Below are 16,297 nucleotides of genomic sequence, written 5' to 3' on the forward strand. Positions count from 1 at the left end.
GACACTAGATTTGATAGCTATTGATATTGCTAAAAACTATATTGGTTTGAATCAATTAAGGTTGGTAATAGTCAAGGCTTGCACATTGCCTATTCAGGTAATGTTATTCTGTCATTCAATTCTTAAAATTTCATTTTTTAAAATATTCACCATGTTCCTCATCTTTCTAAATCTATTATATGCTCAAAATTTTTTTCGTGATAACTCGTGTTTCTTTGAATTTTGGCCTTCTAATTTTCTTGTGAAAGACCAAGCAACCAAACAGGAACTACTTGAGGCATGAATGATCATGGTCTCTATGTTATACCAATGGCATCCAAGGAAGTTAATGTTGCAGCCACAACTACCTAAGATGAATGGCATGTAGTGACCAAAATAATAAAAGATAACCACATGTTTTTATCTTCTCCTTCCTCAGATTCTTTGTGTTTGTTTATTCTTTAGGGAAACTAGCTCGTCTTCCTTTAGCTTCTGTTACTTATCGCAGCACAAAACCTCTTGAAATAATTCATTCTGATGTATGGGTCTTTCCTTTGTTTTGTCAAATTTAGGTTATTATTATTTTGTTTTGTTTATTGATGATTACACCAAATATATCTGATTGTATTTTCTCAAAAATAAAAGTAATGTTTATGAATCTTTTATGCATTTTAAAGCTCTTGTTGAAAAGTAATTTAATAATCCTATCAAAGCATTTCATTTCGATTGGGCTAGTGAATATGAAAAACTTCACAAATTTTTTTAATGTCATGGAATTATTCATAGCTTAGCATGTCCATATATGCATGAACAAAATGGTATTGTTGAACGAAATATTAAACATATTTTTGATACTGATCTCACCCTTTTTGCTCATGGTCATGTCCTCTTTCGATTTTGGTCATATTCATTAGATATTGCTACATCACTAATTAATTATATGTCGACTCTGGCCTTCGCAGAAATTCTTCTTTCTGTCTACTTTTTAATCAAAAGCTTGATTTCACTCATTTAAAAAATTTTGAATGTTTAAAAAATTTCACTCATCACAAATTTTTCTTTTATAGTGCTCCTTGTGTCTATCTTGGTCCATCTCCTTAACATTTTGGTCATCAGTGTCTTGAACTCCAAACAACTAAAATTTACATTGTTCGGCATGTGAACTTTGATAAAACAAAATTCTCATTTCAATCTTTGCATAACAGGTTGCTATCAACTTCCTTGGATGCACATACACCTTGGCTACACATTACTGGATCACCACATGCAGTCATTCACGTTCCAGGAAATTCTCCCAACTTAAAGACTTCTTTTTTATCTATTTTTTCGATCCATCTTTTCTATGACCAATTTCAAATAAATCTTTATCTCATTTATCCACTTGCCATGATTCTTCCACATCACCAAATTTAAATTCACACTCAACCTCATCCTATCCAATTCCAGGTCAATTATCAAATCTAACTCACATAAATGTATCTAATCCATCACAATCACATTTATCACCAAATTTATTCCCACATTTTAACTCTCTCTCAGCATTACACTTTTCACTTCCCACTAAAACTACTTCATCTCATTCAATTTCATATTCTAATTCATCATCTCCTTTATTAAATCTCACTTAGATAATGTTCATTCTCTTATAAATAACATTCATAGATTATCTTCCCCTAATAAAACTTTTATCTTATCTCTTTCATCTGTGTCTTCTTCATCCCATCGTTTTTCTCATTCAAATCAAGATGGTCTTAATTTTCTTATGGATATTTCTTCCAACTCACCACTAAAAAAAAAAAAACCTTCTCCACTGCCAAGCCTTAAGTGTTCCTCTACCTTCCCATGCTCATCTCATGTAATTGTAGCTATCTACCATGCAACGTCAAAAGCCGACGTTGCATTAATGCAAAAAAATCTCTTCTACTCTCTTCTAACTTTCCCATATATCTTCACATCAAGCCATCCACTTATACTTAAGCTAAAGACCATGTTGAATGATATCATGCTATGGACAATGAAGTGTGGGCTCTCATTGCCAACCAAACTTGGACATTGGTTCCTCATCCCCTTAGTAACAATATTGTTGGCAACAAATGGGTATATCGTATTAAGAGGAATTTTGATGGTACAATTTCTTGATATATGTCTCGGTTAGTCGCTAAAGGGTATAATCAATAATTTGGTCTTGAATCATGAGACTTTCAATTTGATTGTCAAAACAATCATGATACAAGCTATTGTTGCTCTAGCCTCAATGCATTGCTGACCTTTATATCAACTTGACATTTCTAATGCATTTTTATATGGAACTCTAATTGAAGAAGTTTACATAGAACAATCGTAAAGATTTGTTGACTCTAATCATCCTGACTATGTTTGTTGTCTTCAAAGATTGCTCTATGGCCTCAAGCAAGCAGCACATGGTTGGTTCACTCAACCAAACACCTTTCTTGCTTCATTGGGGTTTCATGCGTCAAAGGCTAACATGTCTTTATTTATTTTTCACAATGACACTCATAAATTGTTTATGTTGATGATATAATTGTCGCATGCTCCTCTTCACAATGTATTGATGATTTTCTCTGTCAACTTCAAACTGAATTTCCAACACATGATATCAATCGACTTCATTATTTTCTTGGTATTGAGGTTGTTCGTTTACCTGATATACTTCTACTTACACAACATAAATATATCATTGATATTTTGGAGAAAACAAGAATGACCAAATCCAAGCATTGTATCACTCTTATGACTACTACTCCTCTTACCAAAGCTATTGGAAAACCCTTTGAAAATGGTGAGTTCTATCGTCAGGTTGTTGGTGCCCTATAGTATGCCATAATGACGAGATTGAACTTGGGATTTTTTGTTAATAAATTGTGCTAATGTATGCATCAACCCACTAAAGCACATTGGATTATGATAGGTACCTGGGGGATGAACGGCGATTCAGAGATCCTTCCCACCTGGAAAACGTTGCAGGCCTGGTCTCTTACGGAATAAATTAATGAACTGCAATTATTTATCAACTTTCTCACCAATGTAACAGTGTAATGGAAAACAGCATTTTGTAAGAAAAGATTATCACTAATGCAAAATATCCGTTTGTCATAAAATCAAGCAAGCAATGCATTCCCATTGTTTCACATTACAACCCATTGTCAATCTCCAGAACAATTTCCAGTCAACATCCTACTGTAACATTTCTCAATGGTAAAACTAAATAAATCAACAACACAAAAGATTAATGAAAGCAGATAATCTGGCTCCAGAGCAATCTCATTTCCAGCATTCGAGAGGCTGGTTCTCTCCCTTTTCTTTCCTGACTTTTTCCTCTCCCCTCTCCTCTCTCACCAGGCTCATAATATTTGACTCCTTGCTGTAACTCCACCAATCCTCGCGTGCCAGCTCAGCTTCTTACATTTCCAGAGCACCTTCTTTTCCCAGCACATCCCCATATTCTTGCTGCTTGTCTGTTGCTTTAACTGCTACTGGGGTGCTGCCATTTGGAGGTCCTGTGGACTGCCCACCAGAGATATCAACGGTACTGCTAGCATCAGATTTGGAATTACAGCCTTCAGCTCCCACAGCAAGCTCTCCAACGCCCTTATTGCAGTTATCGTCTGTTAATTTTTCTGCTCCTTCAGCTTGTATCTCCAGCTTGGTTTTCCTGCCTTTTCTTTTTCTTTTCACATATACCCGAGCCCTAACAGATTACCATTAAGCGACTTTTTTGTTATTTATGTAAAATTATACACCATGGTTTGTTCTTTGCAAATCATGGTTCCATTACTTTATAGTGTTTTTCTGAAAGTGATTGGGGTGGTGATCCAGATGATTGTCGTTCTACTCCTGGCTATGCCATTTATTTAGGTAATTTTTTATATCTATGATGGATAACAAACAACCCAGCATGGGTTGCAAGATTTAGCCATCACTATAACAATCAAAGAGACCTTCAAACATAATCAAAGAAGTTAGTTCATTTAACATCCAAGTAAATAGTTGCCAAAAATTAAAATCTAGCTCCAGATTATATTTAGTGTCCATTAGAAATTAGTTCTATAGTAGTTACAAAATCATTGATATAACAACAAATGACAAATAATTAATGAAAATTGTATTTAACAACTAATATTTTTATTACTCATTATAATTAAAATAGTTGCAAATTAGTCTAAATAACCATTCATTTTTGTCGCAAATAAATGTTGTTAACAACTAAAAAATAAGATGCAAATGAATGTTGCTAGTAATTAAAAAGATTAAATGCAATTGAATATTGTTAGTAATAAAAAAACTTAGACACAAATGAATGTTATTAGCAATTGAAAAAATTTGTTGTAGATGAATGTCATTAACAACTAAAACAATTAAACGCAAATCAATGTCATTAGCAATTAAAAAATTAGTCACACATGAATGTCGTTTGTAACTTTAAAAAATTACATGCAAATGAATGTCATTAGCAACTAAAAAAATTAGTCATAGATATACATCGTTCAACGCAAAAAAAAAATTTAAACGCAAATAAAAGTTATTAACAACTAAAAAATTTTGTTAGAGATGAATGTTATTAGCAACTTAAAAATTTAATCATAGATGAATGTCGCTAGTAGTTAAATCAATTTAGATGTAAAATATAATTTCATTTACAAAAAAATAATTAGTTTTAAAGGTATTCTTTAATGCTTTGCTTTTTTTTAGTTTTAACATTATGTGGCTACTTATACAACTACTAAAATGATACTTTGTGCTACTAAAAATATTAGGCATCAATGCTTTTTTTTTTTTTCTTTCAAATTCTTGATTTTATATATGCTACAAAAAATGATACAATATCATAGTTATTTGAATCTTTTGCTACATATAAGAAACCCATTCAACTACACATAAGAAAATATGTATTTTAATTGCTAAACAATCATATAAAAATATATCTTTTAATATAAAACCAACACTTTCATATGTGCATAACCAAAAAGTCAACAAGTTTTCCCATATATTCAACCTAAGATACCTAAAGAACTCATTTATTTCTAAAAAGGATGTGTTTATAGCTAAACAATAAAAAGCTCATATACTTACAGCTTGACAGCTTAAAAGAGCACATGTAAGTGTCTATCCTTAAAATCTAGAAATTGAAACATCTAAAGACCTCAATTAGATGGAGAGTGATGAGGTTGAGATGACTATGCTACATCTGATGCAAGTTTTTCAACAAATTCATCATGTTATTTTGTTGTTCTTCAAGTTCTTTGATTTTTTGCTCATGATATTAAATAACTTTTTGTTGCCCTTCTAATTCTTTAAATTTTGCTTCTTGTTCTTCAACTTTACATCTCAACTCTATTGATTCTTCTAATGTATCATTTGAAGCATGATGTTGAAAAGGGTAAAATGAAAAATTTTTGTTAAATCCTCAAGTTTTCCCAAGAACTTCCTCACAATTTGTTCTTAATGTCTTTCAAATCCCGCAACTATAGATTTTTCTTGTAACTCAAACATTTTTTCCTAAAATAAAAATATACACAATTATTAGTCATCTCTTTCAATAACATATAAATAATTTAATCTTAGATGAACTATTGACTATATAGTTAGATCTTTATATTCTTTTAAATATAACTTGATATTATAAAATATCATATTGAGGTTATTGATTCAACCAAAAAAGTAGATAAAAACATAACTTACATACCCTAACTCCAACACTAACCCACCCTTTCTTGGTCTCTAATGAGTATCATGTAACAATTGAATCAGTTCAACAGTTTGTTCAGTTTGCTTAGCGTAATTTAAAAAAAAATTAAAGATATTAGAAATTACAATATTAAATAAGAAACCAAAATTGTAAATGATATAAATACATTTTCCTTTTTATGTTGAGCAAAACTTTTAGATTCACCACAATGGTTTCATTTTTACTTATTATGGTTATTAAAATATGTTTGTAATTGTTTCTAAAACCATAACACTAAAAGGTATATTACAACATATGACAATAGAAAAATTGTAAAAGAAGAAGAGATGTTTCCATACCTTAAACTTTTCACTAGCAAAAGAATCACAAAGATATATCCAGTTGGCATGAGTTTTGCACAAAATCAATGACGCTGCTTTACCATCTTGGTTTTGTCTCTATAGCTTCAGTTACAGATAAAGCAAAAGGGAAGGAAACTAATAAAGTTCCAACCAACCTAAGTTTTAGTATTAAAGTGAAACATCATAAGATTAAAAGTGTATCTGGAGATGCAATGACAGTCAAATGAGGAAAAAGAAAAGAGGGAAATACAGAGAAAATTTGAGGAAAAAATAATGTTATTTCACACAATAATCAATATTAGCAAGTCTAGATCCCAAAAGAAAATAAAGCTCTCATCTGTAATAGTCAAAACCTAAACAAAATAGACAAGGGAAATCTACCCCAGGAAAAAAATTCCAAGTAAATTAAGAAAAAAAAAATTGTTAAACAGGTAAAGAAGGTATTTTCAATCTTTTCTCTTTGAAATTGAGAGATCCTTCTATTTGTTATATGTATTATGTTTATGCAAATCATCAATCAAATGCCTGTAATATTATGATTTAACATATTTCATTAGAGTCATCATCAAGAAAATGACTTGCTTGGTTTCCTAAAATGACTTAATAACTATAGTAATACATATCAATGTCTCTTTATCTTCTCAGACTCCTACACGCATATGTTTGATAACAGACTTTTGCTCTGGTAAAGAGTTATTTGCTTCATTTGACAAGCAGCCTATGAAGTTATTTAAAGATGAATCTGCCAAGTACTTTCATCTTTTACCTTTGAAGTTATTTGATTATTTTTTATCTTAGAGCAAAATTTTGCAGTATGTTGTTTTTAGATTGTTGACATTAAGAAAATTCAATTATTTTACCTTTATTCTTACTAGAATTTGAGACTGACTGTCTTAGTTTGTTCTCCAAATATCGTACCCTTGTTAAGTTGTGACCAAAATAAATATCTAACAATTATGCTGCAAAGGTTGTAGTTAGCCTAGAATGTCTTCATTGTTTAGATATTTTGAGCTGCTGAGAACCATATCTGTTTTTTGTTGAGATAAATTCATTGTGTTATGTTTCTTGTATCATAACTTGGAAAAATACGAAGCTATTTATGTGAGTGCATCAGTGAATTGTAATCATCTTTGTTTGAAGCATTAGGGAAATGTCAGAATCCATATTTTCATTGGATTTGAACAAAAATATGTTGCATCAATGTAAAGGGAAGAGACATGTTCTCTAATGGCTTAATTTCATTATACAGAAATTGGTATAATGTCATTTACGATTTAGTTACTGTAATTAAGTCTCACGACTTCATAAAATATGCAACCAACAATTATAGAACACAATTACTGCTCAGCCTACGGTTTCAACTAACATTTTAGGGTTTATTAAAGTTATCAAGTATGATGACCAATTGACAAAATATTTAAAAAGATTATTATAATCAAATGAAAAGAGAATTGAGAAAATAAGAAGAAATTATTAAAAGAGAAAGAGATTGATCAACTTAATAGAGGAGGAGAGGTTGAAGTGGCAGAAGCAGAGGAATATTGGAGATGTGGAGGTTGAAGGCACGACACAGGAGAGGAAATATGGAGATGTGTGAGATTGAAGTCGCAATAAAAGAAGAAGAAATTTGAAGTCGTGTGAGACCAGAGGCACAATACAAGAGGAAGAAATTTGGAGATGTGTGAAATTGAAGGCTGAAGTGGCACAAAGAAATCCACACCCACAACAAAAGTGACTTTAACCAAAAATTACCATTATATGTACTTGTTAATATAATAATATTATAATCATATATTATATTAAATTATTGTGACATAATGAATAATATTACTGAAGAGATAAATAATATTACCAACAAGATGAAGGGTATTGTTAAAAGTATAATTAATGTCATTAACAAGATGAATAGTATCATCGAATGAGAATTCAAACCAAACTCTAATTGAACTAACCGAACTTAACTTAAGTTAAAAGGTGTTTTGCTTAGTTTGATTTTTATTTGACTCAAATTTATGGTTTAAATTGGTGTCACCCTTAACCTTGGTTTGACGAACTTGAGCAAAACTTAAGTCAGACTATTTTTTATTCGAGCTTAAATTGAATTGGGGATCTACGGGCTCAATTAAGTTCGTATCTACTATTAAAACAATTGTTAAGACATTATTTTTTATGAATAAATTATGAATTCAAATCATAAATATGATCCAAGCTAAACCAATTTTAATTTGATTGAGTGTGTAGAACTCAAACTACTCTTATGTTTTTAGATACCAATTAATATTTCTCTAAAGGCTCACAAACGAATGACCCATTTACAAACAAACTAAGGAAAAAATAGTATGTTTATCATAAAACAAATTGTTTGAGCAACTTATTTTTTTATTTACAAATATAAGTTCTTATAACACTAGCAATTTAACTTTTTTATGGTTTATAAGCTCAAATTAAATAGTTACAATCCCAAAGAGAGAGTGGTGAGAAATTAGATGAAGTTATAGTCGAATTAGGGTAAAAACGACCTAATCATGTGCTATTAATAGGGAGTAGTGTTATACTAACTGACTTGAGAAGAAAATGAACATCAAAGAATACATATAAACTTTTGGAGGAGTGTATTGAATCCATAAAATTTGTATTGGAGAAAGAAGTGGAGAAGGAGAGGGCAATAATTGCTCAAATGAAAGAAGAATTGGAAGTTAAGAAGGAAAAAATGGCTAAAGAAATTATCAAAATGAAAGAAAAGATGGAAGCTGAAAATTTAATAATGGCACAATAGCTTTTATCAATGCTTGTGAAGCAAATAGCACAAGTTAACCCAAATATAAATGTGAATGCACCTGGTTCATTAATTGCAAAAGTTAGTTCACTTCAAGGTGTTTTAACTGTATAAAACAACAAAAGGTAACGATGTTATTTTTTTAAAAGTTAATATCGTCTATTTTATAGAATAATTATAATAAACTTGTTTGATAATTATTTAGACATTTTGATATAAATTATTTTCCAATTGCAGTTTGACTTATATTTACTAATGGAAAGTTGTAAGGTAATTCTTTTTCCTTCAATTTTATTGGTTGTTGCAGTGGAATTTGACCATAATGGATCATATGTACAAGTTTTTAGTTCAAATAAAAGGTGGGCTATAGATTTTGTGACATGTGAGCACATAATGGTTTGTTAATTTATATTCTAATATTTGGTTAAATAATAATTTAATTGATCTTTTTTTATTCTTTCTTTATTTAAGGATGGTGATTGATGATAGTAGAAAAAAAGTTGGCATTTCATGATTATTGAGGAGGCTTGTGATTTGGGCGTCTTCTGAGAATGTCTTTCATCTGAGGACATAAATTCTCTTTTTGGATTATGATGAGATGTATTAAATGTATTTATATTAATTACTTGTTATACAAATTTAGATTACTTAACTTTGAATTGAAAATTCTTTTATTACAATACATGATTTTATTTTTCATTCCTGCTTCATTATCTTTAGGCCAAATGTTATCGATTTAAAATATGGCAAAAGAAAAAAAATATAAAAAAACCATTGCATCATGTACACAAACCATCATATTGAACACATACAACTAATGTAACAACAAATATACAATTGTTAATTTAACCATTAAAACTATTGTTTTTACAGTATTACAAATTGTTGCAATAGCTAAATAGTCGTTGCTTAAACATAACACAATCTGTTGCTTAAAATATTTAAAACTATTGTTTAATATTTTTGATAATCGTTGTCTCAGCTTAATAACCGTTACTTAAAAATAATACAATTTGTTGTTTAAAATAGCATATAATTGTCACCTAATGTTTCTAATAACTATTGCTTTAGTTAAATAGCCATTGCTTGAAAATAACACAATTTGTTGCTTAAAAGAAGTTATATTGCTTTTGGTAACCAAAACTTTTGCATTTGGGACTAAGTAAACCATTAACTTAGATCACATCAAAACCATTGTATTTGGGTTATTAATGCAGTGTTTACTGTTAACTAAACAAACATAAACCGTTAATTATTACCCAATGCGGTAGAGGCATTTGTAGCAGCTACGATTTCATTGCCTAAAGTCTAAAACTATAATTTTTTGGGCTTTTGGCAATGAAATTCAACCGTTGCATTACACCTTTTATGGTGTAGTGTCTCTTCATATTCAATTACAACCCCATGTGTTGAAACTCTTATACTCAAGGAGTATAGTAAGAAGATGGATGCAAAGGAGCTGGATAATTTTGTTTGGCACACAAAGTACTATTTTGAAACAATTAAGTTTCTCAATGAAAAGGAAAAAATTAATCAAGTCACAATGTATCTCGTTGACCCTATAACTAATTAGTGGCTTAGAAAATATATAGAGATTAAAGGTTGCTCTTGCACAATTGAGACATTTGAAGATTTAAAAAAAAAAAAAGAGAGCTAAAATATAGACTCTATCACAAGAATGTGTCTCATGATGCAGGGAAGTAAATGAAGTAGTTAAAACATGTTCAATAGTGGATATGTCAAAGAGTTTTTTGGGTTTATGTTGCAAATCAATGATATAAGCGTTAATTTTCAGTTAAGGTTAAAGGTAAAATTGTTATTTTAATAATATTATTAAAAATATATTAATATATCATTTCCCTCCAAGATTTTTAAAACAAACAAATTCACCCCTGACAAAAGTTTTCTAGTTTTGAAAAATCACAATTTTCACCTCAAAATCTATAGTTTTTTTCTTCACTCTTCACCCACCGATGATCTCCATTTTTCATCCTAAACTATCGTCGTCACCATCTTTTCACATCTCCAACAGGAACCCATTGTTGTTCGTCTTGGAAACTCATAGTCTAGACGAGTTTCGTTTGGATTTGACAAATCCAAATGAATTGTCTATACGATGTTGACACCCAAATCAAGAGATCTCGAACTGGTTCCTTGATGTCGGCGGACGATGCACAAAGGAAGACAACAAACAAAGGACAAATGAAATTGACGACGAACGAAATCTCTTTGCTCAATTTTATTGTTGTTCCTCGATGATGGACGAAATCAAAGACGTTTGAAAGGAGAGGGAGAGAGTGTTGGGAGAAAGAGAGTGACAATGACGATGACGGAAAAGCTCACCAAAAAAAACTACGAAACAAATAAAAAACCTAGGGGGGAAATTGCCACTTTTAAATTTTGGATGGGAGAAATTGTAAAATTTTCAAATTGAGGGGGTAAAAAGTGATAAAACTCTAGTTTTTTTAAATTTTTTATTAAATGATGGTTTTATCTCAAACTTTAACTGATTTTTTAAATAAAAATTAACTTATGGATGAAAGTTTAAATTTTTAAAAATTGAAATATATGAGTTTAAGATTATGCTTAATCTTGAATAGAAACAAGTTTTTGGCCAATAAAAAATATGCAAACAATTCTTGTTATAAACCCTTTTGAACAGTCCTATCAAAAAAAAAAAGAAAGGAAAATAGGTCAAAAAAGACAACTAGAATCGTATTGAGATTATTGTAAGACAAATTCTAATAATCCAGCTAGATGAATGAATATGAATATAGACGGTCTAATCTTATGGCATAATTATATAAATAGCTAACTGTAATCGCTGTAATGTAATTCATTCCCAACAATTAAAATATTCAATAAACGAATATGAATATAGTCCGTCTAACCTTAAGGTTTATATTTTGATTTAATTTAAAAATTATTCAAATCATAATTTAAATCAAAAAAATAATTTAAAAATCTTTTTACTTAAATTAAATTATTATATTTAAATAATTTAATTTAATTTTATAATTTGAATCAAATTATAAATGCAGTTTGCCTGCCTGATTACCTGCAATCCTGACGTTTTGAGTTATGGAGTGGCACCGGCGGTACACTGCCTCTGCCTCTGCCTCTGCCGCTGTCTCTGCCACTGCCAGGGTGTTTGTGTCTCCTATTCCTTTTCAATTTAGTTTCAAATTTTCAACAATTATATTTGCTTGAGAGGTGGTTGATTTTGTTTTCTGTCAAATCCTCATTTTCACACATGTTAAGAATGTTGAAACTAAATACATGGCCGTAAGTGAAACAGCGGGCTTGCGACAATTTCCGCCGGCGATCATGTCAAACCAAATTACCATTACAGAAACCGTGTGCTTTTGGCGTTATTCTTTTCAAACCCTGTCTGTCCTTATCTTTTTCTCTCATTCCATCCAATCATAAACAAACGTAAATATTAAATAAATAAATAAATATAAACGACTTATTATTTAAAATCAAAATAAATAAATAAATAAATAAAATCCAACCCTAATCTAATATTTTACCTAAACAATACGAAGGTCCAAATTCCCAGAAAAATACTAACTCCCGTTAGAATAGACGCCATGTCCATTGACATTTCTCTCCTTTGCTTCCTTCTTCTTCTCTCTCTTTTTCTCTCCATGAATTCTTCGTATTTCAGTTTCTCTTCGCTTCCATTCCCTCGTTTTCTCTTTCCATTCTCCATTGCCCCCTCTAAAATTACCAAACTATCCCTCCCGCTCAAACTCCTTCCCTCCATGTCCTCCACTTGCAAACTGACTTCCCTCACGTGCACATCCCTTCCCTCTTTTCCTCCGCACGTGACCACCACCTCACATTTCACTAACTCCCTCTCTGACCCTTCATCTCCCGCCAAGATCGTTGCGAATCTCGCTTGTATATCGCCTGTCAACCAGTGCCGCTCTACTGAAGCCGCTCGCCCGCTTGATATATTCAGTGCCCGTTTCTTTACCGGGTTAATCAATATCCAACTCAACGTCAAATTCTCCTCAATGTCATTCAGCCACGTGCCACCGTGTACTTTCGGCGTCAAAACGGATTCTTTCAGGTCAAACAAATCCACCCGAAATGGCGAACACAAAAACCACCCGTTTACCTTCTCAGTTTCTTGAGTTTTGGACATGATGAGGGAGTTTTTATAGTAAACATCAACACAAGAGATTAACTCAGTGGATAGAGTTGAAGAAAAATCAAGATTATGTTTCAAAGATTGTTGATGATCAAGAACTGGAAATGAATCAGAAAAGAATGAACGGTAACCGGCAGGGAAGGTTGAGATGACACGGCTGACACGTGGGTTGTTGATGGAGGCCCAAGTGGAGTTACAAATATTTTGCCATAGTTTATCTTCCGTGGAGAGCAAATACAACTCGGACGAAGCGCAGGCGGCGGCGGCGAGAGTGGAGCCGTCGAGGCGTGTGAAGATGTTGGTCCGGATGATGTCAGGATGGAGGGTTGAAGTGGATGCGGCGGGACGTGGATGAAAGGTTGGTGTTGTTGACGACATTGGTGATGTGATGATGCGTATGTTGAATTGTGGTGCGTGACAGTTTGGGGGGTTTTATAGAGAGGAGATGAAAAGGGTAAAAAAATATTAAAATTAATTGAATAATAAGGAAAACAAAAAAAAACAGATTAGGTGGCTCGGGGAGGAACATTACACGCTAGTTGACGCGAACCCAATAAGAGTTTTGATACGGAGAATACGTGGTAGTCTCTCCATCTTATCCAGAGATACGAAAACCGACGAAAATCACATAGAATTCAGAGTCATAGATTATTTCACTTTAATCCCTCTAGTTTACATCATCATCACTAATTTCTCAAAATTTGGAAATAACTAGCATACCCCTCGAGGTTTCGTAAAGTAACATAAACTTTTTTGTAGGATTTCGATGCTTAAATTATTAAATTAATCATTTTTTATAGGCTAATAAAAAAAACTTCTCGTGCCTTCACCAACTTTTTATAATTTTAGGCCATTATGAAGAAATAAATAAACATATAAAAGTAATATTATATATATTTATAATAAAATTAATTTGAATATTAATAATGATTTATCATTTATTTTATTTTTAATTTAAAATCATTTAACTATATAGTTATGTATTATTATTGATATTAAATTAGTATTTATTATAAATACAAATAATTTTATTAAAAATAAAATAAAAATTGTTTGGAAAGGAAATCCATCTACACTACATCTTTTGAATAAAATGAATCCAATAACAATCGTGGGATTAAAATTATGAATTATGAATATAAAAATAATTTATTATGTGATAATCAATTAGTGTATTGTTTGATATGATTTATGATTATTGAATTATGTGAAAGCAAATAGGAGATTACTTAGTATTTTCATTCCCTCGATACGGGGAGTCGGACTCTAAAATTTGCGAGAAATTAGTATTCCAACAGCAAGGAATGTGCTAAAATTCCATCTGTGTCCCTATTTCAAATTAATATTACTATGTTATCCTTTTAAAATATTAATGATTTAATAAATTAATAATTATGAGACAAATATACATTTAGTTTTGAATATCTAATTAGATATTTAAGTGATGTGTCATCGTATAATTGAATATTATTTTATTTTTAATTCAAAATTATCTAATCACATGATGATACATTATCTGAATACTAAATTAAATACTTAAAATTAAGTATACATAGTTTTATTGTTTTTAATTTAGAACATAACTATCATTTTATGTATCTTTCTTTCTCTTTCAGCTAATTTGGTTTAAGTAAGATAAAATCTTTTTACTTGTGTGAATGTTTAAGCCTCCATTGGAAACTCTCAAACGCATAACAAATCTAGAAATAGGACCTAAGTCTTTTTTTTTTTTTTGGTTAATTATTTACACATTTTCTTCTTGTCATATTCATTGTAATATTATATTTACAATATCCAGAGAATGATGCCATAATCTCCACCACGTTTTGGATTAGGAAGCCACTTTGTTCAAAGCTGTATAGAGACAAGAGTTGGAACTTGGCCTGCTATATTCATCCATTGCAGATCTTTTAAGCTTTTTTCAACTTTGAGAGAAGCCAACAATGACCATGCAATTACGTTAGGAATTTTATATTGACCATATTGCACACTTGAAGGCTAATGCTTGTAACTGTTAATGTATACTTTCCCCAAAGACAATGCTGTTTATTTATCATGAGAGATCCAACGGCCATTGGCGTTACAATTTCGTCCTTTCTGTAATATTTATCACTGAGTTGCCCATCACAAGATTCTAAATATATAATTACAATTATCTTGATATCAATTATTGTTAGGGCATAAATTAGGCAAATAATTTATTAAGAGTAATACTATGTGTATCCATTTTGGGTATACAATTGTGTATACATTTGTATATGTTATCACATGATTTGGTGTTACTTTATCCTTAATTCAAAATCACTCAATCATGTGATGATATATATAAGAGTGTACATATTTATGTATAAAAAATATATATACATAGTTTTATTGATTTATTAATACTCGTATGTTGGACTCCAAAGTGGATTTGAATTTTTTCCAGGATTTGACAATTATATTGCCAAACTCTTTGCTACTAGGGGAGGCAGCTTGCCGCTGTTTCCTGGTGGCCATCAAATTGTTGATTGAACCTATACCGAATTTTGACATCTAATTTTCGTGTTTTGATTGTGTTTATATTTAGTTCAGTAAAGTGAATCTTTTGTGTATTGTTTGTTTAATATCTTTGATTTGTTAATTTTGTTGAGGTGTTTTGGATTTCTTATTGATTTCCATATTCAAAGAGCAATTTTCCTACGAAAATAAGTGAGAAAATGAAAGGGAGGGAAAAAGATACTAGTTAAATTTGTTAAGTGATAAGAATAAATTAATCTTTTAGCTTTCCAAATGGAAGGAACCCTAAAATTTAATAAATTGTACGGTTTTTACTCACACTTTTGTCTAAGTAGGCATGAATTCAAACTAAACTGAATTCAAATAAAGGTTAAATTAAGTTTAATTCAAATATAAAAATTCCTATTAAACTCAAGTTTGAACTACTTATGAATTCATTGGAGAGTTCGTTGGAAAGTGTTGAAAAGAAGAAGGGTTATTGAAGAGACTAGACAAGAAAAAAAAATTATTGGAGAGAAGAAAAATCACTTCAAGAGATAAAAAGTAGTTAAAGAGAATGAAGTTATCTCATCTCAAGTCTGGCCTATTCAAACCAAATATCAAATCAGCCCAAATCGTTTTAACTTGGATATACCCTAATCTATAGGGGACCAATAAAATTGAACCGCTATTGGTATATTTATCATAATTATAATTTCCTTATCTTTAATTGTTGTCATTAGATTTTATTTTAAGATCAAGAGATTAAGATATAAGTTAATTGCATCATTGATGTTGTGTGCGTCCGGAGTTTGTTGTTGCATTGCACAAAAAAACAACATAGAAAAAAAAATACA

The 16,297-nt window shown here is 30.8% G+C and overlaps 1 protein-coding gene across 1 annotated transcript; it reads right to left on the minus strand.

Moving 5' to 3' along the window:
- Positions 1–12,239: 12,239 nt before the first annotated feature.
- On the minus strand, positions 12,240–13,397 carry LOC123209505 (F-box protein At2g27310-like). The gene has a single exon (XM_044627584.1). It carries the CDS (start codon positions 13,338–13,340, stop codon positions 12,333–12,335), a length of 1,008 nt encoding a protein of 335 aa, XP_044483519.1. The 5' UTR covers positions 13,341–13,397; the 3' UTR covers positions 12,240–12,332.
- Positions 13,398–16,297: the final 2,900 nt, after the last annotated feature.

The sequence above is a fragment of the Mangifera indica genome, chromosome 2 (assembly GCF_011075055.1).
Source record: "Mangifera indica cultivar Alphonso chromosome 2, CATAS_Mindica_2.1, whole genome shotgun sequence".
Classification (NCBI taxonomy): Eukaryota; Viridiplantae; Streptophyta; class Magnoliopsida; order Sapindales; family Anacardiaceae; genus Mangifera; species Mangifera indica.